Consider the following 23042-nt stretch of genomic DNA (forward strand, 5'->3'; position numbering starts at 1 on the left):
GGAAGAGCCTGATGTGGGGCTCGATCCCATAACGCTGGGATCAAGCCCTGAGCCAAAGGCAGACGCTTAACCGCTGTGCCACCCAGGCGTCCCAATATAAAGATTATTTTTTGCACAAAATGTGCTAGGAGAGATTTCTTTTATTCTTTCTGTAAATAAGTCCAACTTAAAATGAAGGAGTGGCTTTTAAAGTTAGAAATGTTTTTAAAGTTTATTTTATGCATAATTAATATTTAAAAAAATATTTTAAATAGAAACTGTAATCTTAAATTCCTCAATTTTATTTTGAAAATTATTTGAAATCTCTACTACTCTAACTAGCATTAGTAATGAAATAGAGTAGGATAAATACTATTGTGTTGTCTCAGTTTCCTTGACAATTGATCTTTTAGAGAGGGCAAGATGGTTTTAGTCAAACCAGATTAGTTCCTTGCCTACCAAGGGATCTTTTAAAAATTTTTATTTATTTTTATTTTATTTTTAAGTGAACTCTACTCCCAATGTAGGGCTCAAACTCAGAACTCCGAGATCAAGAGCCACATGCTCCACTGACTGAGCCAGCCAGGTGCCCCCCCCCCCCNNCCACAAAGGACCTTTTTGGGTATACCTTCCTTCAATATCCTGGACAAAGAGCAATCATTTCCTCAGAAAATTTGCATTTATGTATACACAGAATAGACTTAGCATAATGAGAATCTTGCATGCCCAACTCAGATGCTGATCGATAACTTTGCTGATCAAAGCCCCTTGATGTTGTACACTCCCAGACTCTTGTCCTGCTGCCAGACAGTGTCTACCTGTGGGAACTGAATCTTTCTCCAGCCATGTGCTCTTGGCTCAGCACACAGGAATCCCAAATCTCTGTGGGTAAATAGTTGGTTCTTGTATAAGAGGTATGGAAATCTCTGATAAGGAAACCTCTTTATTAACAATTCTGGGAACTCTTTCAGTAATTGTGACCCCAAGAAGGCAGAAAGCAATTGATCAGCAGGAATTCANGAGCTTTTACTTCTGGTGTCCTTTCCACTGTGGGGAGCAGGTCACAACCCATCCTAGGTCTGGTACAGAGAGAAACTTTCATAGAGAGTGCTTAAAATCCACGGTGTTTTCTTCAGTCTCCTCATTCTGCCCCTCTACTGTTAACAACAGAAAGGTAAGGTCTCTACTGCAGCTCCGGATCTGTAGTGCCATGTAGAGTGAGTGGGGACACCCCCGGGCATTTAGTGATGCCGCATGGCTTATAGAGTCACCCCTGGTCTACTGATACACCCAGTTCACTTGTCATCTCTGAATTTCCAGCTCTGGGATTAACACTAAGGCTTTGAGCATCCTGAATTACCTAAATCTTACGTATGCGAGAAGGGGAAGGAAGGTTTCTAATGGGCAGTTGAGAAAGCAAGTTACTCGGGGTAGCTGAAACGAGCAGAAAGATAGTATTACCTCCTCTTGAGGCAGTGCCAGCTCCCTGCAGGAGGATGGAGGAGGGCACAGGGTGAATGTTTTTGGGCACATTTTCTGTTACTTCTGCTTCTTTAACTCTTTGGTATTCTCGTGGGTAATGGGCCTCTTTAGTTTTGGGCCTCTGCATCATTAATTTGCCATAAATCTTCCATCTACTATCTGTTCTGGAGCCTAAAAATGATCCAACTATATCCAAATCAGGAAAAACAATCCTATCAAATTTCATATTTTAAACATGAAGTATTTATGAATCTTTGCCGAATGTAAGTATATGATACGCTGGCATATACAGTGTCCTGCTTTTAGTATTAAAATCTCTATTTAAAAGACTCTGAGAGCTGAAATATCATTTGAGAAAGTCGAATATAAGAATGCAGGTTCCAAGGCTAGACTCCCAGCCCTACAAGGGCACACATCTTTGATTCCTGTTGAATCCCAAGGACTTAGAATGACCTGGAACTAGAAGGTGCTCAATAAACGTTTATTGAAGAAAAGCAGAAATCGGCACTGGAAGTTATTTGAATGTGATGCTGCTGTTTATTTTTTCTAACTTTTTATTAAGAAATTTGCAAATATACAAAAAACTTGAAGGAATTTCGTAGTGAACCCTTCTATACCCACCACTTACAGTCTCCTATTAACATTTTACCATATTTTGCTTTATGACATGTCCATCTATCTGTCTCTCCATCCATTAATTCATCTTATTTTTAAAATGTATTTCCAAGTAAATTTTGGACATCGGTACTTCTCTCCCTAAATATGTTTTGCTGACCATTTTATTGGTGCTTTGTTACATTTCCTTTGTGTTCTTACCCATCTCACTAGCTTTCAGGTAGTTGCTGTGACAGGAAGATCTCTGCGCTTGCTGTGGACAAAACTTATTTGCAAAAATGAGTCAGAATTTAGTTTTAGAACCACAGGTTTATTAACACAAAAACCAACTGAAAGTCAGGTATGCCATTTGTCCATTGTGTGACTGATTATCCCAAAGCTTTGGCATAAAACAGTAATAAACTTTTATTGCTTCTCACAATTTCTGTGGGTCAGGAATATGAGGAGTTGGGCTGTTCTGATCTGGGATATTACAAGGCTACAGTCAAGATGTCAGTTAGACCTTCAGTCACCTGCAGGCTTCACCAGGGCTGGGAATCCTTTGTAAGGTAGCTCATTCATTATGGCTGTCAAGCTGGTGCTGGGTGTTGGCGGGAGGCTCAGTTTCTCCCTATGTGGGCCTCTCCACAGGCTTCCTACTTGTCCTCATCACATGGCAGCTCATTTCCCTCAGAGTGAAGAATCCCGTAGAGAAAGAGAGAACCAGGCAGAAGCTATTCTTTCTATGACGCAGCTTCATTCTCTTCTTGAGAAGCAAGTCCCTAAGTCTGGAGAAGGAGACTCTACCTTTGGAAGGGTAGAGAGTCAGAGAACGGTCAGACATGTTTCAAAGCCATGCATGGAAGCTTTTATTAGAGTAGCATTGCTCATTGTTGGTTTGCATCTCTGCTTGTGACTTGGAGCGACTTCCCAAACTCCTCCGAGCCCCAGTTTCCTTGTTTATAAAACAGTGTTAGTAAGAGCACCGCCTGAAGGATTGTCGTCAGATGAAATGACACAGGTCACATAAACTGCTGAGTACGGGCCTCTGGCCTGTTCCTGCTGGAAGGAAGGAATTCGGTTAGTAAGCGCAGCAGGAGAGTGGCAGCGCCCCCATCCTTCCAGGGACCATGACCTGTGATGTGCAGGGTGCCGGAAGCGCGCGCGCACGCATGTGTGTATGTGTGTGTGTGTGTGTGTGTGTGGTAGGAAAGAGCTCGAGAGAGAGTACCGCAAGGAAACGAGTCTTGTGCAAAGGTGCTTTTCACCAGTCGACTGCCTCAACTAGGGAGACATGGAAAAAATGTTGAAAGATATTAGATATCCCGACCCACAGTGACTGTGAGGAAGAATTTGCACTTGGAATAGGAAATGACTAGGTGACTGCTGCTGAACCCTCCATTCCAGGAACCCTGCAATTTAGCTGGAGAGAAAACTACAGGATGTTAGGAGGGAAAACAAATTGTTTAATGTTGGTGCCTAGGAGGGGCGAGTTTTTCAACATGGCAATTACTTTTAATAATACTACAGATTGAAATGTTCTAGTCTGGCTTATAATTAAAAACACTTTTAAGGTAAAATGAGAATGTCATTTGTCTGATCTCTTTATTTTCTCCAGCTACCTCTGAACAGTGCAGATGGGATTTATGAGCTGCGTGTAACTGGACGGGCCCAGGATGAGATTTTATTCTCTAATAGCACGCGCTTATCATTTGAGACCAAGAGAGTGACTGTCTTCATTCAAACAGACAAGTCTCTATACAAGCCAAAGCAGGAAGTGAAGTTTCGTATTGTTACACTCTTCTCAGATTTTAAACCTTATAAAACTTCTTTAAACATTCTAATTAAGGTAAGTGCCAGACAGAAATAAAGTAAGTTCAGGTCATCTTACTGAAGCTGTCTTCGAAGTCCTGCTCATGTTTTAGAATTCACCATGGATAAGCTTCCCTCCCACCATGAGAGTGCTGTCTCTCGGAGCGGAGATGGTAGAACAATGGGTTCAGAGCTTAGGCTCTGGAGTTGGCCAGCTTGGGCTCCAGTCCTCGCTTCTTTGTTGATTAATTCATTTGTTAAACATTTATTGAACTTCTTAGTGCAGGGCCCTGGGATGGGGCAGTGAACAGAACAGATTAAGTGCCCTGCTCACATCAAGCCTATATTTCAGTGAATAGTGTGGAGACAGGCACTAAATAAACACATAAATATGTATATGAAGTGGGGCGCATGGGGCCTGGGTGGTTCGGTTGGTTGAGCATCCAACTCGATCTCAGCTCAGGTCTTGATCTCACAGTTGTGAGTTCGAGCCCTGCATTGGGCTCTGCTGGTCAAGGAGCCTAGTTAAAAATCTATATATATAAAGGAATTGGTGTGTGTGTGTGTGTGTAAGAGAGAGAGAAAGTGAGTGTTTATGTTTGCTATTTTCTCTACGGTTGTTAAGGAAGTCCTATTTGAGCAGAGAACTCAAGGAAATAAAAGAATGAACCCATACAGAGGGAACAGCTGTGTAAAGGCTCTGAGGTGGGAACTTGTTAGGTGCATTGGGGGATAAAGAAGCTGATAGTGTCCCAGGGAGTGAGGAGATGAGGTGAGATATAGGTAGGTGGGTTGGAGGAGGGGTCATACAGAGTCTTCTTATGGGTCATGATACGGACCTTGGATTTTACTCTGAGTGAAATGAGCATTCACTGGAGAATTCTGAGGATAGGCATGATGTGATTTGGCCTATAAAAGGATCACTGTCTGCCCTAAGAAGAATAGATGCTACTTGTGTGACCTTGAGAAAATTAATCTCTCTGAGCCCGTTTTTTTAATTTCTAAAATGCGTGAGATAATCCAAGTAAAACATTTAGAATTATGCCTGCCGTAGAGTACATGCTCACTAAACATTAGCTGTTAGGCTGACGGGAATCCCCTTCAGCAGGGCGTCACGTGGCCTCTGCTCCTTGAACGCTCTGATGGTCTGGAGGCAGCATAGTTACACTGAGTTCTTTCCGGTGAGAACCAAGTTGAGGGCAATTGAGATCTGGCTGGACCTGCTTTTCTGCATTTACGCTGAGGAGAATATGAGACATTTGATCACTACATGGAAATAGGCTGGTGACCAACCCATCCCAGTTTTCTTGGGACTCTCTTGATATTACAACCGAAAGTCCCTGGTCCTGGGAACCCTCTTGGTTACCTAGATGTTCTGATGAAAACTACAGTGGAAGTCAAGTTCAGGCTTTTTTAGTTCAGTATCTTCCTATTTTTAACTTCTTTGTTGTTATACATTAAACTAAAAAACAAACAAAAATCCAGCAAACAAACATGTATACAGGTGACTTCGAGCCAGTTTGTGTCTGTAGTAAATACAACATCGGTCGGCATGGTTCTTCCCAGTGCATAGTTCCTGAATTTCCAAGAATTGCGGCTCTGTGAATTCCTCCCTTTGCTATGTATTGGAATGTCTGTAAAGGAGGTTGACGTAGTGAATAGCATTTTTTAAAAGAGATTTCATTTCATTTATTTATTTGAGAGAGACAGAGCATAAGCAACGAGGAGGAACAGAGAGAGAGGGAGAGGGAGAGGGAGAGAGAAACAGACTCCTTGCCGAGCAGGGAGCCCGGCGTGGGACTCAATCCCAGGACCCTGAGGTCATGACCTGAGCCCAAGGCAGACGCTTAACCGACTGAGCCACCCAAGCTCCCCAGTAAATAGCATTTCTAAATTCAAGTAGCTCTCTAAGCAGGGTTTTACGGACTGCATTTATACCGTCTTTCATTATTTATCCACATATAATGAGAACTTACTAAGTGTTAGGTGGAGGACTTGGAAGTCAACATCTGCCTGTTTCTGGCTGTTTCTCTCCAGTCTGCCTCATTCTACTTGTGGTAATAAAAGTCCGCACTGGATAAATTGCCTGTTCTAGGCATTAATCCAGAACTAACCCTGCTGATGCTGGACAAACACCTCGCAGGAGTTTTTGTGAGAATTAAGTGAGATAATGTAAGTAAAGCATTTAGAACTGTGCTGGTCTGGGCATTTTTATTATTTTGCTTCCCTGTGCTGCTTTCGCATCGCCTTTGAAACCTCCGATTTGTACTCTTGGGCTCTTCTCTCCAATTTTGAACTTAGCTTGCACGTTTGGCTTTCTCAGAAGTGCTCAGAGAAATCTCTCGTCCCTAGTGGCCTGGCCAATGTGTGGCCCTCTTGGTCAGGGGAGGGGAGTTTAGATTTGTTAGGATTCCACCTGGAACCCAGAGTGTTTGGGCACAGGTGACTGGGCGGGAAGCCCTACTCTGCTCTGTGCATCTGGCCAGTGAGGCTGGGGTACGAACTCTGGTCCAGCTGCCTCCTTCCCCGTAACTTGCAGAGGCCAGATCAGAGCTTTGATGCCCACACTGCTGTCCTCCTTCACCTGAAAACAGTCATTTGGGCCAGACTGTGATGTTTTCTCCACCTTTCAGTGTGGAATAGTTGGTTTCTTGCTAGTGCTTTCCAGGAAAAAGAATTTAGTGTAATGAAAGAGCCCTTGACTTGAATCCATCTGTACTCCCTCGTACAGCACCACCTGCAGGGTACGGTGGAGAAGTGCATCCGATGGCCAAGAGGCTGACTTCTCAGGACCCATCTTGCCCTGTCAAGAAGACAGTCAGTGATACTGTCACAACGATGTAACAGGACAGACGGTAGCTACACTCGCGGTGAACACAGCATAAGGTGTAAACTTGTCAAATCACAAAGTTGTGAAAGAGAAAGAATGGCGGTAGGGTGTAGCTAAAATATTGATTGTCACAGCATATGCAGGGGTGCTCAGTGGTTTGTTTTTGTTTTTCTTGTTTTGTTTTTTTGGTGTTTTTTGGTCACTGGGTATTATTCATTTTGCCTGCCTCGGTAACTGACCTTCTCAGGATGAAAGGGCCTTCAGAGCCCTTTTGGCAGTGGTAAAAACATGCCCTAATTCCGACCTCCTCCAGCTAATCTGGGCTACCTCTATGGAAATAAGTACCTTCGACACTGGCCTGGCAGCTGGCTTAGCTGGCTTCTGTCCTCACTTCCTTCTCGAAGAAGGTGTTGCTCCTTGTCCAGGTGAATGACCTTGCATAGGGAGAGGTGCTGTTGCCTGGGGGATAAATCCTGTGATTGTGGCCTGACACTGTGGCCTGGAGCAGCTGTGGCAAAACCAGGACCTCATCCGTGGTGAGGTGAGGGGGCCCCCTTGTTCTTCAGTTCTACATGCGAGACAGACACGAGGTGCATAATCCAGGACTCTGATGAGTGGCAGAAATTCTCCTTGGGGACACATTCTTCAGCCATGGAGCTTGTTGCTGGAGACAGTCTGGCCCAGGCAGTGGATACTGTGCTGAACTGAGGCACCTGACAGAGATCGAGAGTCATCTAAAGGTGACTCAGGGCACAAGGGGTCACTTTTCCAGCACCTCTCGCTTGTGGCTGTGGTGGCTGGGCCAGGGACACTGACCAGGTAGTACCTGACTGTCCTGTGTGCGACCTTGCAGGAGATGCTGACGTGCGAATGCTGGGTTCTGCTGTGATGCCACCGTGCATGGCCCGTTTGCATCCTGATGTGTGAAGACTTCTGGTGTTTGTACGCTCTGTCTGTTTTTGGTGACAGTTAGGCCTGGGTCTGAGACATTCTTGAGCAACCAGTGAATTATCTCATTCACTCCCAACCCTGCAAGTCCTCGGGGTACAAAGTCATCAAAGACTCCATTTAGCACTTCCTTTGTTTGCAGGGCCGTGGCCCCACCTGGGAGAAATGTGCACCCTCACCAAAATAATGCATCAGCAGAGTATGAACATTCCTTTCCTGAGAGTTTAAATAACACTGGGAATTATTGTTATTTTTTTACTTTTGTCAGACGGACCGAAGAAAAATGGTATTTTTTTGGTTTTCACTTGCATTCCCTTAATTATTGGACAGCATATATTTATTAGCTATTTGTATTTTTTCCTTTGTTTTTGAGCATTTAAACTGTGTGGGCCTCCCCTGCATGGTGCTATGGCAGCCACAGGAGAGCCCACTGCTGATTCCAATGCCCGTCCCAGGAGTTTGCCAAGGATGGTGACCTGCTTAGTCTTGACTCGCTTTTGGTCTTTGGTTTTAACAATTAGTTTCTGGCTTACCAGACTATGCCTTACTCAGTTCTCGGCATTGTACTTACCTCTGACTTTCGCATTCTCCCCCACTCAGGAGGAGAGGTTTCTTCTGGCTTCTAGTAACTGAGCTCACCCACTACCTCTGGTCAAAGGATAGAGAATAAGAATATGGGAAAATATTTGATCCCTGCTCTCAGGAGCTCACAGTCTAGTTGGGAACAAAAAACCGCATATATCACCCATGAGTACCTTACAGGAGTACCTTCGCCCATGAGTACCTTCTGTACTCAGAAGGGGTAAACGCCAGATGTACTGGGGGCTCTCCCGGAAGCGGCCATTTTATCTTTGGAGGCATGGACAGGAGGCCTAGAGCTTATTGCACGACTGGACAGGAAGGGAGGGCATTCTGTGCAGCCATTGTAGAGGCCTCGATGCCTGGGCTTCTGGGGGTGAACTGCAAATAAATCTATGTTTGGAGGCAGATGAGCGTAGAAATGTGGCTGGAGTCAGAGTCCTCAGTTCTGTACCCTATGTAAAGGAGTGTAGACCTCATTCTGTAGGCAAAGAAGAGCCAGCATCACCTAGTGGTCCAGCATCAGGATCATAGCCCCTGTGTCTTCACTGCCCGTTGTATGTCAAGAACGGGGCCAAGCATGTTGACCACTTTGCCTCAGTCTGGGATTTGTGTTTCAGGTGGGTAACACTGTCGGTGGTGGGGACGGTGTCTTGGCAGGGCTACACTGGAGGAGGTAGATGAGTAGTAATGGTTAGAAAACAGGATGTGGTAGCTGGAGGTGAGGCTAGAAAGGAGGAGGCAAGTTAGAGATTAAAGAGACGGAGTTGACAGGGCCGGGGATGTGAGGGGAATCTGGGATGTCTGCTGGCTTGGCTTGGATGAATGCTGCGTGAGGAGATCGTTGTCTGAGAGAGTATGGGAAGACTGAAGTGTTTGTCACGTATCCCCTTGTCTAAGCATCTCTCTGATACATTTTGCTGGATTAAAAGGCACATGGGTTTGGATCCTGAATTCACGTATTACTTACAGTTGAGTGCTTACTGAACCTCTCTAGGAATCAGTTTTCTACTATAATGTGAGGACAGTCCTCCCCTGGGGGACAATTATAATGATTTTTTAAAATTTTTATTAAAGATTTTATTTATTTCTTTGACAGAGAGAGAGCACAAGCAGGGAAAGCAGCAGGCAGAGGGAGAGGGAGAAGCAGGCTCCTCACTGAGCAGAGAGCCCGACATGGGCTCGATCCCAGGACCCTGAGATCATGACCCAAGCTGAAGGCAGACGCTCAACCAACAGAGCCACCCAAGCACCACTAGAATTATAATGATTGAGTGACGTGTGAGTTGTAATGATAAGACGGAGTGCCTGACACTTGGTGGACCTTGAGTACACAAGGCCTGTGTACCAAGAATTAAAAGGTGGAGCAGAATAAAGATGAAGCATATGAGAAAGGAAGAAATTTTGATTGTCTCTTGTCTAGTAATACATAGCCGACGTTTTCCAAAAATGATCTCTGTTGCCATATTTTGGATGTGCCCGGGAGGGTGCAGGGCGTCATTCATGACCAGATAGGATACACGTGCACACGGCAGTCTTTATCTAGTAACGTGTATGGTTTTCATTGTAGGACCCCAAGTCAAATTTGATCCAACAGTGGTTGTCAGAACAAAGTGATCTTGGCGTCGTTTCCAAAACTTTTCAATTATCTTCCCATCCAATACTTGGTGACTGGTCCATTCAAGTTCAAGTGAATGTGAGTATCAACATATTTTTTAGGGGGAATGCTAAAATGATTTAAATAGGTCCGGTGGGGAAATACCTCCAAAGTCATTGATTCATTGAACAGAAAAATGTTAATCTGAATGTCTAGACAATTTAAGTGGTTTATTTTTAATTTACTGTGTTTATCAATGGGTCAGCTTTCATTGTAACAAATTAGAGTTTTAGTCACTACTGCTTTTTAATGTAATATAATGTTTGAAGGTTAAATCATTGCATTTTAGTGTAAAACTGATTAAATAATATTTATTTTACTTAATACATACATTGAGTATTTTAAAACTAAGCAATGAATACATAGTTATTGTTTGGCAGATTTTATGTCTCTGAATAATGACTCCTGATGAGATTGGACTAACCTACTTTATTTTTGTTTTAAAAAACACAGTGAGTTTGGGAGGTGGGTGGGGGATGGGATAATTGCGTGATGGGCGTTAAGGAGGACACTTGATATAATGAGCACTGGGTGTTATATGCAACTAATGAATCACTAAATTCTACCTCTATAAGTAATAGTACAGTACGTGTAAACTCAATTGAATTTCAATTACAAAATTAAAAATAAAAACCACAGTGATTTTAAACAACCACACCAATTTTCTGTTCCCCAGTCCTCCTCCTTTCCAACTTCTGTACCTTCTTTCTTTCTTCGATGCCAGCTTTTGTAGCTCTGAGACCTAACAGGGCAGGCACACGGTTACGCCCTCATCTCTCTGCCTTAGGTTGTCTCCTGAGTATCACTGTGTGATGTTTGAAGACTCATGGAATATTTTCCCATTTTCTTTGATATTTATTAAAAAATATATAAGTATATGAAGAAGAGCTTTTAAAAATAGTCCTATTAAATAGCTTCTCACAGTTGCCATCTGGGACGGCAGTTCTTTGCTGTGGGCCTTGCCAGGTGCACTGGAGGGTGTTGAGCGGTATCTTTGCCCTCAGCCTGCTAGATGCCAGGAGCGGCTTTCCCTTCCCTTCAAGGGTGACAGCCAAACATGTCTACAGACATCGTCAGTGTCCCCGGGGGGAAAACACCCTTCTCTCCACCACTGAGAACCACTTTATTAGAAGAAATAGTCATTTGTTAGCCTAGGACCTTAAGTGAGATGAAAGTACCAAGGACTTCATAAATAAAAATTAAAAAAAAAATTTCCCCTTTAGTTAACACATTTTGGGGTGACGTCCTCAAAGCAGAACTAGCCCCTCCTCGCCAGCACGAGTTTTGAAACCCACGTAAAGAAGAAGAGTGCTGTCGGCCTGCGGTGCGGTTTTGCTGTGGAGACACATAGGCAACAAGAAAATGTGGAGGGGTGCTGGGGGGATGCGGGTGACGAGCCCTGGGAGGGCTCCTGCTTACAGAGGAGAGGAGAGTGCGTGTTTGGGAGACTTCAGAGAGAGAAAGCTGTGTGTAGAGGCAGGGAAAATGCAAGAGAACCTCACAGGTCTGGGGGTGTGGGAGAAGTTTGGTGTTCCTGGCACGTGTGGAGAATGATGGGAGTTGAAGATGAGGACATACACATGAGTTTGAGGGAGTTCGGGGTTTATTCTCAGTTCCCACCTTTGATTTCACTATAAACTCTCCGGGATCTGTTGTTTGTTTATCTATCCGTCTGTCCATCTTTCCATCTGTCCCTCTGTCGAATATGTGTTGAGGGCTTTTAGTGCGGTGGTGGATACAAGGAAGTAAACACGCAGAATCTCTGCCCCTGGAGACCATCGTTGTGCTGACGTGAAGAGTTGGGTACAAGCTGAATAACACAAGCATGACGGAAAAACAGGCCGCCAGCAGCGGACGAGCTGCAAGGTGCTGAGTCAGCGACATCTGTCCGGTGCTTCTAAGGCTGCGGTCTGACTTGCACTAGCGTGGGATAAGGAGGGTTTAGTTTTTTATTTTTAAATTTTATTTATTTGACAGAGAGAGAGAGAGCACAAGCAGGGGAGCAGCAGGCAGAGGGAGAGGGAGAAGCAGGCCTCCCCACTGAGCGAGGAGCCCAATGTGGGTCTTGATCCCAGGACACTGGGATCATGACCTGAGCCGAGGGCAGATGCTTAACCGACTGAGCCACCGGGGTGCCCCAAAGAGGGTTTATTGTAAGGACGAGCACTGATGCTTTTGGGGCCTTGGCTCCCTCTGTCTCTTGTGGCCTGTGTCATTCTCCTCTTGTTCTTCTCCCTACCTTTAAATCTGAACTGGTTGCAGGGGCTCCACTAAGTAACCATCATCTCAGAGCCCTACAAGCCAGCCTCTTCCTGGGCTTGCCTTGGGTCAGGTGTCCACTGTTGGCACATTCAGAGGCACCTCTGCACCCTGGCCAGGTGGGGTCACAGCCTCCAAGGGGTTAATTTGTTCAGTGAGTGGTGAACAGAATATGTACCAGAAGACGGAGGGCGATAGAATAGTGGAGAAAGACTTTGGAAGATGTGAGATCGTAGGTTGGAAGATTTACAGGATTTCTCATGCAGTGGTTTGTGGACTTGAACTGTCATGTTGCTTTGGTAGGAAAAAAAGACAAGGAAATGTAGGTGCTTACAAAATTCAAATAGTTGGCAAGATTTGGCCTTTGCCCGCCTCTAAAGCCTCGTTAAGTGCCACCCTTATCCTTGAACCCTGTGCTTTAGACATATTATGTCCTTTAAGTTTCTTAAACTCACAGTTCTGTCTGATCCCAGAACCTTCCCATGCTGTTCCCTCTGTCTGGAACACTCTTCTGTAATTCTAGGTGCTTGCTTTTGCCCCTTGGGCATCATCTAAAATGGCCTGATCCCTCTGGACATTCCCAGAGCACTCTGTGCTTCTCTTGGTTCATTCATGTCACTTTTAGTTCGTGGTACCTAACATACTGGTCTTTGGGGCTTGTTCGCATCGTTATCTCCGTGACTTAGCCCATGTTTTGCACTTGGATATTAGTCAGTATTTATTAGGTGAGTGTATTAAAGCTATATGATCATCATTTCTGTTGAACTAAATATAATTTCCCCTTTTCCACATTCTGTAAAGCATCTTCGTCTTTTAGAAGACAAGCATATTGGTCAAGTACTTATTATTGGTGATGTCTTTTTTCCCCCAATTTTATTGAGGTACATTTGACAAATAAAGTGATAGGATATTTAAAGTGTACAATGTGACTATTTGATATACATGCACATTGTGAAAGAATCCCTTCCAGGTGATATAATGTTAAGGCACACACACTAAGGGAAAATAAGCACGTTTATTAAAAAAAAAAAAAAAAAAAAAAAAAAAAGTCCTTTAAAGGCCACCAGGGGTCAGTATAGTCAAAGAAATATTATGGGAAGGAAACCCAGACCCAGTCTTTGTCTCTGGTTTTTATCTTTCCGTGACTCCTGCATAGCGTTCAAAGACTGTTTATTGCTTATTATTAAACTCTTTTTTTCCCCAGCAGTGAATAATGACTATGGTGGAAATGTATTTATTATTTAAATAGTCCACCACGGTAAACTATATTTTTGTTTTTCTAAGGCAGTGACCATTCTCAGTATAAATCTCAGGGAGGAGAAAATACTTATTTCAGAAGAATGTTTGAAATTCCATTTGTCTCTAGAAAAAATATGGAATGATCCTAGTATTAGACTTATCAGAGCTTTGGTTTGTAGTGACTGTGCAGATAATCAGCGCGGCATTCTTAAATCACCCTTTTTGCTAGGTCAGTAAAAAGGATCCTTTAGGTAAAGCACACTTGGTGGGTTCCTTGGCGTTTACACAACTGTAACACGTACCGTTATGTGAATGAGTCATTTATTATATGCTAACGTTTCTGGATTACTTACATTGCTTTTGACCTTCAAGTATTGCTTTTCACGTTCAGGATTTTTAATAATGAGTAGTTATTTTGATTTAGTAAAATTTCTAGGTTTTTAGTCTAATTTTTACCTCTTTTTTGTGCAGTATATAATGGTAGAGCATAGTAAGTTTGCTATATATTCATAGACCTGCATTTTTTACAATGCTAATTTAATTAAATTGCAAAGCCACTCTTGATGATGGTAACTTTTAAGCTCTTTTAAAATTAGTAAAATTGAGTAAGAGCACTGATGTTTTAAAAAATTTTATTTATTTGAGAGAGAGAATGCATGAGCAAGAGAGAGCACAAGCAGGGGGGAGCAGCAGGCAGAGGGAGAAGCAGACTCCCCACTGAGCAAGGAGCCTGATGTGGGACTCGATCCCAGCACCCTGGGATCATGACCTGAGCCGAAGTCAGACGCTTAACCAACTGAGCTACCCAGGCGCCCAAAAGCACTGATTTCTTATGTGTGCTACTTAGGCATGTGCTAATTTGTATACTTGCCTGAAATGTGGATAGTTCTTTGCTGCGTTGGGCACTGTGCTTCTCTTGCGAAGAATCACCATCCTTTCTACATCTTCCAGCCTCCTGCCCCAACATCCTTTCTCCCTTAACTTCCAGGGGCCCTGTGACCTCCCCTCAGAGGGAAGAAGTTTATTTTAGCTCTAATACCTCTTCACAGAAGTGTGTTTTACAGAGTTGCTATATTTCAGGTACATTAGAAGATGGACAAGTGGGGAAATGTTCTCCAATTTAATAATCATCTTACAAATATCCCTTGGGCAGATAACTTGCTGTGAAAGTGAGACATTGCTTGTATTTTCATTTCTTTTTTTTTTTTTTTAAAGATTTTATTTATTTATTTGACAGAGATAGAGACAGCCAGCGAGAGAGGGAACACAAGCAGGGGGAGTGGGAGAGGAAGAAGCAGGCTCATAGCGGAGGAGCCTGATGTGGGGCTCGATCCCATAACGCCGGGATCACGCCCTGAGCCGAAGGCAGAAGCTGTAACCGCTGTGCCACCCAGGCGCCCCTTGTATTTTCATTTCTTTGTAGTACTTCTCTAGGTGCCTTATCTCTCTAGAGTATCTGTCTCTTCACTGGTATCCTTGGCTCTCCCAAATAGTTGCACTTTTTTTTTTCATTTTTTCAAATTGTGGTAAAATACATGCAGAATTTACTATCTTAACTATTTCTGAGGGTACAGGCCAGTGGTATGAAATATACTCACATGGTCGTGCCTGTCACTGGGATCCATCTCCTGAGCTCTTACCATCTAGCACAACTGACACTCTGGAACTTAACACTAACTCCCCATTCCTCCTCTTCCCCAGCGGGGGGCACCACCGCTCTCCTTTCTGTCTCTAGGAATTTGACTATCCTAAGCACCTTATGTAGGTGGAGTCATATAGTATTTGTCTTTTTGTGACTGGCTTATTTCATTTAGCGTAATATCCTCAAGGTTCATCCCTATGGTCACACGTGTCAGAGTTTGCTTCCTTTTTAAGGCTGAAAAATACTCTGTTGTACGTGTATACCAGGATTCATTACGAATGGTCTAGCATCTCTGATTTAAAAATTGTATTCCAGGTAACTAGAATACAAAAAAGTGTATTCCTGGCTTAGAGGTTCTTTCAAAGAACTGCTAATTTGGTGTGTTAACACCAGGCTCCTGGAGCGGGGAGGGATCTGGCCATCCCAGCCCTCTCCCCGGAGGCACCCACAGCCCTGAGTTCCGGGCCTCTGGGTGACCCAAGCATTGGCGCTCACGTTCCTCTGAGAACCTGAAGGGAGAGCGAGTCACAGAGAGAATCCTGCTCGGTTAATAATCGTAGCCTTTGCCCTTTTCCGCCGCGGGCGATGGAAGATGGAAGTCTGTCTTCCCTGCCGGAGGAGTTCGGAGGAGTTCGCGCAACTGAGTTGACTGAGGCTGCACTTAAGAACCAGCTGACTGAGGAGCTTGTTGAAGGTGCAGGGTTCAGGCCCCGCCCGCAGATCACAAGTCGGTAATGCTGGCATGGGACCTAAGAATCTGCATCTTAAATAAGCACTCTGGGAAATTCCATTCGTCTTCTGGACCACATCTGGAGAAGTGCTGATTTCTGTCCTCGGCCAGGCAGCCTTATTTTCCGTCCTGCTGAGAGGCAGAGCCGGGTGGTGTAAAATGTGCAGAACGGGAGACAGGCCCCCGACCCCTTCTTTAATTCTCTAGTGGGGAGACTCTGAGCTGTTGACTTTCACTCTCTAGGTAACTAGCTCTCCAGAGCTCTCTGGCGTCACATCAGATTTTTTGGGCAAATCTGTATTTTTACAATAAGTGATTTAGATGCCCAGCCGGCGGGGCAACCCCCGAACGAGGCAATCCTGTGGTCTCTTGGAGCTGTGGTTTCTCAGCCTTGTGTCGCCCCGAAGCAGTGTTGGGGTGGGGACGAGAAAGAGAAGGTAGACAGCTCAGTGGTTGAGGCTGGGAATCAGTCTTCTGGAGCCCTGTCTAATACACGTGCGTGTCAAGTTGTGTAATTCAGAAGCAGTCTGCACTGAATTGTTCCCTCACTTATAGTAGTTGCGTCCATTCTTTTGACTTAGTTGCCGTGGCAAGGTTCGTAAGGGTTGCAAGCAGCACCTCACGGCTTTTCATAGCCTTTCAGCCTGCTCCTTCTCTCTCCCGCCCTCCTGCCTAGCTGCTGCCTGGCTCGGTTCGCTTCGGCTGGAGCCGTTTGTCCTTTGCAAGGGAGCACATCTTTGTTTGGACAGTTCCTGTCCTTGAAGTTCCCTGCAAGTAGCATCTGGTGACCCGTCCCCTGGCTTGTGCTGACAGCTTAACAGAAAGCATGGAGCAAACTGTGACAGGTCAGAAAACAGTGGCATCCTCTGGAATGTGGATGGAGCTTCCAAAATACTTTCACTAGCCTCCGCTTGAAGAAGACTGCTTTTTTGGGAAACACTTCAAGTTCTTCCATGTGCAGTGAGAAAGGGAAGGCAGTTTTAGGATTTTCACTTCTTACAGCAGCAACTGGCGGAGGTGCACCCTTCGTTCTCCCTTCTTCCAGGGCCCTGATACACATCTCTACCACGGCACTTACCGGTCAGGGGAGTTGTTTCCTTGTTTCCTTGTTGGTTTGTTTGTTTTTTTTGTGGCAAAATATAAATAACATAAAATTTACCATGGTAGCCATTTTTAGGTGTATAGTGTTCAGTGGCATCAAGTGCATTTACATCTGTCACCACCACCCATTTCCAGAATTTGCTTCATCTTTCCAAACTGTGATCAGTGTAGTTTTTAAAAATGTGACTGCCTCATTTATTAGACTGTGAGTTCCTTGACGATAGGAGTTCTGTTTTATTAATTTTCATATTTATTCTCTCTGATACAGTATCTGACCTGTGGCGGGAACTCGTTCATGCTTGTGGGATGAAAGAATGAGTAAATGAACGGTTTCTCCTAGGCTATGGCCATTGATTATTATCCTTCGCTTTTTTAAAAAAACTTTAGTTTTTTATTTGAAAGAGAGAGAGAGAGAGGGAGAGCGCGCACAAGCAGGAGAGGGGCAGAGGGAGAGGGAGAAGCAGGTCCCCACTGAGCAGAGAGCCTGACTTGGGGCTCGATCCCTGGACCCTGGGATCATGACCTGAGCCGAAGGCAGACGCTTAGCTGACTGAGCCACCCAGGTGCCCAGTGGTGTGCATTTTGATTTCTGGACCCCAACCTAATTTTTATGAGGAGTTCCTTGTCTTGTTCTTCCCCTCCAAAACCTACCCTAGGAGTGCCCTTCCTTTCAAGCGTGTCTTACCTACCACTCTCTTCAGGTACCTCTTTTTGGCATCAGGCAGAAACTCTGGGATTAGACGTCAGCATGTCCTGCTCATCAGTGAAATGGAGAATCTCAGGAAGCTGCCGGCAGGTAGCAGGCTTACCCAGATCCATCTCTTCATTTTATGGAGGAGGAACTGGAGAGAAGTGATGTGACCTGGTTAGACTTACACGATGTTATGGTAGTGTCAGGGCTAGAAGCGAGATCTCCTGACACTTAACCGCTGTAGAACATCGAATTATTTAATATGTGCAGCAGTTGCTGTTTAAAGATGGTCACCTTTTTGGTTGAGTTTAGATGTCAACAGAGCTTGCCATACGCATTGGTGGAGAAGATGCTCACTGCTGTGACGTGACTCGAGGGTGCCGTACAATCACTTCCTCACACATTGGCTTGTTTTCTTTTCCCCCCCCCTTTTTTGGGCTTTTTAAGTTTTTGTTTTAATTCCAGTTAGTTAACATACAGTGTAATATTAGTTTCAGATATACAGTACAGTGATTCAACACTTCCATGTATCACCCAGTGCTTATCACGACAAGTGCCCTCTTTAATCCCCATCACCTATTTCACCCATCCCTCCACCCCTCCCCTCTGGTAACCATCAGTTTGTTCTCTGTAGTTAAGAGTCTGTTTCTTGGTTTGTCTCTCTCTCTTTTTCCCTTTGCTCATTTGGTTTGTTTCTTAAATTCTGCGTATGAATGAAATCATATAGTATTTGCCTTTCTCTGACTTATTTATTTTGCTTTAGCGTTATACTCTCTAGTTCCATCCATGTTGTTGCAAATGGCAAGATTTCACCCTTTTTAATGGCTGAATAATATTCCATTTAATATATGTGTATGTATATATATGCCATAGATATATGTCACATCTTTATCCATTCATCAATTGGTGGACACTTAGGCTGCTTACATAATTTGGCTATTGTAAATAATGCTGCCGTAAACATTGGGGTGCATGTATCCCTTTGAATTATATTTTTGTAATCTTTTGGTAAATACCCAGTAGTGCGATTGCTGGATCATAAGGTAGTTCTATTTTTAACTCTTTGAGGTACCTCCATACTGTTTTCCACAGTGACTGCGCCAGTTTGCATTCCCATCACTGTGCACGAGTTCCTTTTTCTCCACATCCTTGGCAACACCTGTTTTTTCTTGTGTTGTTGATTTTAGCTATTCTGACAGGTGTGAGGTGGTATCTCATTGTAGCTTTGATTTGCATTTCCATGATGGTAAGTGATGTTGAGCATCTTTTCATGTGTCTATTAGCCATCTGTATGTCTTCTTGGGAGAAATGTCTGTTCATGTCTTCTGCCTATTTTTTAATCGGATTACTTGTTTTTTGAGTGTTGAGTTTGATAAGTTCTCTATAGATTTTGGATACTAACCCTTTATCGGTTATGTCTTTTGCAAATCTCTTCTCCCATTCAGTAGGTTGCCTTTTACTTTTGTTGATTCTTTCCTTCACTGTGCAGAAGCTTTTTACTTTGATGTAGTCTCAATAGTTTACTTTTGCTTTTGTTTCCCTTGCCTCAGGAGACATATCTAGAAAGAAGTTGCTATGGCTGATGTCAACGAAGTTACTGCCAATGTTATCTTCTAAGATTTATTTATTTGAGAGAGAGAGAAAAAGAGTGAGAGAGCGTGTGAGGGGAGGGGTAGAGAAGAGAGGGAGAGAGAGAATTTCAAGCAGACTCTCCACTGAGTGCAGAGCCCTATGCGGACCTCGATCCCATGACCCTGAGATCATGATCTCAAATCAAGAGGATGCTTAACTGCCTGAGCCACCCAGGTGCCCCTGCCTATGTTCTCTTGTAGGGTTTTTATGGTTTCAGGTCTCATATTTAGGTTTTTAATCCATTTTGAATTTATTTTTGTGTATGCTGTAAGAAAGTGGTTGAGTTTCATTCTTTTACATGTTGCTGTCCAGTTTTCCCAACACCATTTGTTGAAGAGACTGTATTTTTTCCATTGGATATTCTTTCCTGCTTTGTCAAAGTTTAGATATGGGTTTATTTCTGGGTGTTGTATTCTGTTCTACTGATCTATGTGTCTGTTTTTATGCTAGTACTCAGTGTACCAAATGGTTATATCTTATAGCTTAACATCAAAAACAGTAACTTTACATTGGTAGGATGTGTGTGCATAGTTCTATAAGATGCTTAGTTTTTGATGGCAGAGGTTGTTTTGGAAAATTACAGCTCATTGGACTCTGCTAGTGGCAGCCCTGGGTACCAGGGTGGGTCACTAAAATGAGTACTGTGTCCCTGGGTGGAGTGAAGAAAGGAGAAATGAGGAAGAAATGGAATTATTTTCCTCAAGGGTACCTTTCCCATTCAGTACAAAGTTGTAGCTACACTTATACTTTTTCCTCTTGCTTGAGATAGGCGCCCAAGAAAGGGGGTCATGTGGCATATCTTTAAAAACTTTTATTTTTTTCAATTTTTAGTAGAAACAGGGTTAAGTGGATGAGTTTTGTTTGCTTGTTTTAAAGAGAGTGTGCTTCTAGTTAGCTTTTCTGCTAAGGAAACCGGTTTGTCTCTTGTACAGCATAATATTTGTACTACAAATGACAAAACATCTTAGAAGTATGCATGTACTTGTGGCATTGGGTGTCTGGTCCACTATCCTTCAACTGGAGTCTTATATGATCTATGTCTTGGTTATTGGTTAGATCCATTTTCCCCAAGTCCTATTGCTATGAGTAACTATTAGGTATAGAACAACTTAAGTTCTTTTTTTTAAATTTTTAAACATTTTTTTAAATTTAAAATTTTTATTTATTTATTTTTGATGTAAAGTTCTATGATTCATTAGTTGCGTATAACACCCAGTGCACCATGCAATACGTGCCCTCCTTACTACCCATCACCAGCCTATCCCATTCCCCCGCCCCCTCCCCTCTGAAGCCCTCAGAGTCCATGGTCTCTCATGCTTCATTCCCCCTTCTGATTACCCCCCTTTTCTTTATCCCTTTCTTCTCCTACCGATCTTCCTAGTTCTTATGTTCCATAGGTGAGAGAAACCATATGATAATTGTCTTTCTCTGCTTGACTTATTTCACTTAGCATTATCTCCTCTAATGCTGTCCATGTTGCAGCAAATGTTGAGAAATCGTTCTTTTTGATAGCAGAGTAATATTCCATTGTATATATGGACCACAACTTCTTTTTTTTTTTTTAATTAAAGATTTTTTATTTATTTATTTGACAGAGATAGAGACAGCCAGCGAGAGAGGGAACACAAGCAGGGGGAGTGGGAGAGGAAGAAGCAGGCTCATAGCAGAGGAGCCTGATGTGGGGCTCGATCCCACAACGCTGGGATCACGCCCTGAGCCGAAGGCAGACGCTTAACCGCTGTGCCACCAGGCGCCCCTGGACCACAGCTTCTTAATCCAGTCATCTGTTGAAGGGCAGCTCGGTTCCTTCCACGATTTGGCTGTTGTGGACAATGCTGCTATGAACATTGGGGTGCATATGACCCTTCTCTTCACTACGTCTGTATCTTTGGGGTAAATACCCAGTAGTGCAATGGCTGGATCATAGGGTAGCTCAATTTTTAACTTTTTGAGGGACCTCCACACTGTTTTCCAGAGTGGCTGTACCAACTTGCATTCCCACCAACAATGTAGGAGGGATTCCTTTTCTCCATATCCTCTCCAACAATTGCGAACAACTTAAGTTCTGCTTTAGTTTAATTCCAGTCTTGAGGAGTGCCAGAATATTTGTCATTCTTTCTAATGAGAGAAGGGATTCAGGAAAATGCTGTCTCATGCAGGAGATTCTGGCCCTTCCCTTCTCACTCTCAGTAGGTAATCTTTCTACTTCATAAACAACGCACAACTTGTCAGATAGGAATTTCTTTAAATTCTTTGGCCAGGTCTGCGTGTCTACCTGTGTATGTGCCCATCTCAGGGTCATCCTCTTTCCAGAAAAGATGTAATTCTTCATATCTAAGACGGAAACCTCAACCTCTTCCCTGGCTTCTCCCTTCCACTTTCTCAGAAATCTTGCAATATTAATGATCTCTTCTCTCCTGAATCTTCAACCTGGATCTCTCTCTCTCTCTCTCCTGGAATTTTCCACAAAATCTAGTCTGTTCAAATCTCTCACATGATTAAGGGGGGGGGGAAGAGAGAGAAAGAGAGAGAAAGAGGGGGAGAGAGAGAGAGACATGGGGGGGGAGAGAGATTGGGGAGGGTCACTGAACTCTGACCCTAGTTTCCTTGCAGTAACTTCACTTTCTTTGTCTTTCCCATTCTAGACAATCCTTTAAAAATATGTTGTCTAGGGGCGCCTGGGTGGCACAGCGGTTAAGCGTCTGCCTTCGGCTCAGGGTGTGATCCCGGCGTTATGGGATCCAGCCCCACATCAGGCTCTTCCGCTATGAGCCTGCTTCTTCCTCTCCCACTCCCCCTGCTTGTGTTCCCTCTCTCGCTGGCTGTCTCTATCTCTGTCAAATAAATAAATAAAATCTTTTAAAAAAAATATGTTGTCTAATCTCTGTGCCTCCCACTTCCTCAGCTCACTCCAATTTGGCACTTAGGTTTCTTTCTATTGGTTTGTTAGTCTGGATTCTTCTCCTTATCCTGTTTTGTCATTTATTCTTTCTTACATATGGGCATATCATAAGGTTTGGCTTTAAGATTCTTTCATTTCTCACTCTAGACCATGTTATCTGTAGATATGATTGTATTTTCCATCTATACGTTAATGATTTCAAATTTGTCTGAGAGAACCCAGGCCTCTGTGTTCCAGACCTTTATAATCATCTGCCTACTTAACATCTCTACTTGGATGTTTTAAAGCCTTCCTGAACTCCTCATGTCTGGTATCATTCTTATAATCTTCTCTCACCACATCTGGCTCTTCTCCAGCATTCTCTAGCTTATTGAATTACTCTACCACCCATCCAGTTGTGCAAGCTGGTAACCTTGGAGTTTTCTGACATCTCATGCTCTCTCACAACCCTTACCCAGACCTTCACAGATTCCCATAGATTGTATCCTTAAATATATTTCAAATCCATCTACTACTACTTCTCTTTATTTTCATCTCTATTTTTTTTGTCCAAGCCACCCTCATATTTTCCCTAGATATTTGCAGTGCCTCTTAATGCATCTCCCTAAGTTTGCTCTTTCCCCCTTGCAGTCAGTTCCCTACGCAGCAGCGAACGTAATCTAAACATTAAATTGGATCATGTTATTCCTCAGCTTAGAACTCCCCACAGGCTTTCCATTGCCCTCAGAATAAAATTCATGTGTTTCACTGTGGCCTGCACAAGGCCCTGCTACTCACTACTTTTCCACCCTTGTCTTCAGAATTCATAATTCCCTATAAATCTAATTCACAGCTTTTATCTTTGTCTGTCTATAATTATCTGTTCACATGTGTGATTATTTGATAAATATCTTCTTTCCACCAGATTAAAAGCCCCATCCTGGGAAAGTGTACCTCCGTCTCTGAGCACAATGCTAAGAGCACTC

General features: G+C 43.5%; 1 protein-coding gene across 1 annotated transcript in view; it reads left to right on the forward strand.

The window, feature by feature from the left end:
* The window catches only part of CD109 (CD109 molecule), a 128599-nt gene that overhangs the window by 24465 nt on the left and 81092 nt on the right, over nt 1–23042 (forward strand). The window contains exons 4-5 of the mRNA XM_040643674.1: nt 3674–3904; nt 9795–9920. Coding sequence (XP_040499608.1) covers nt 3674–3904; nt 9795–9920 — 357 coding nt within the window. The remainder of the gene's footprint in view (nt 1–3673; nt 3905–9794; nt 9921–23042) is intronic.

The sequence above is a fragment of the Ursus maritimus genome, unplaced genomic scaffold (assembly GCF_017311325.1).
Source record: "Ursus maritimus isolate PB19 unplaced genomic scaffold, ASM1731132v1 scaffold_29, whole genome shotgun sequence".
NCBI classification, from domain to species: domain Eukaryota; kingdom Metazoa; phylum Chordata; class Mammalia; order Carnivora; family Ursidae; genus Ursus; species Ursus maritimus.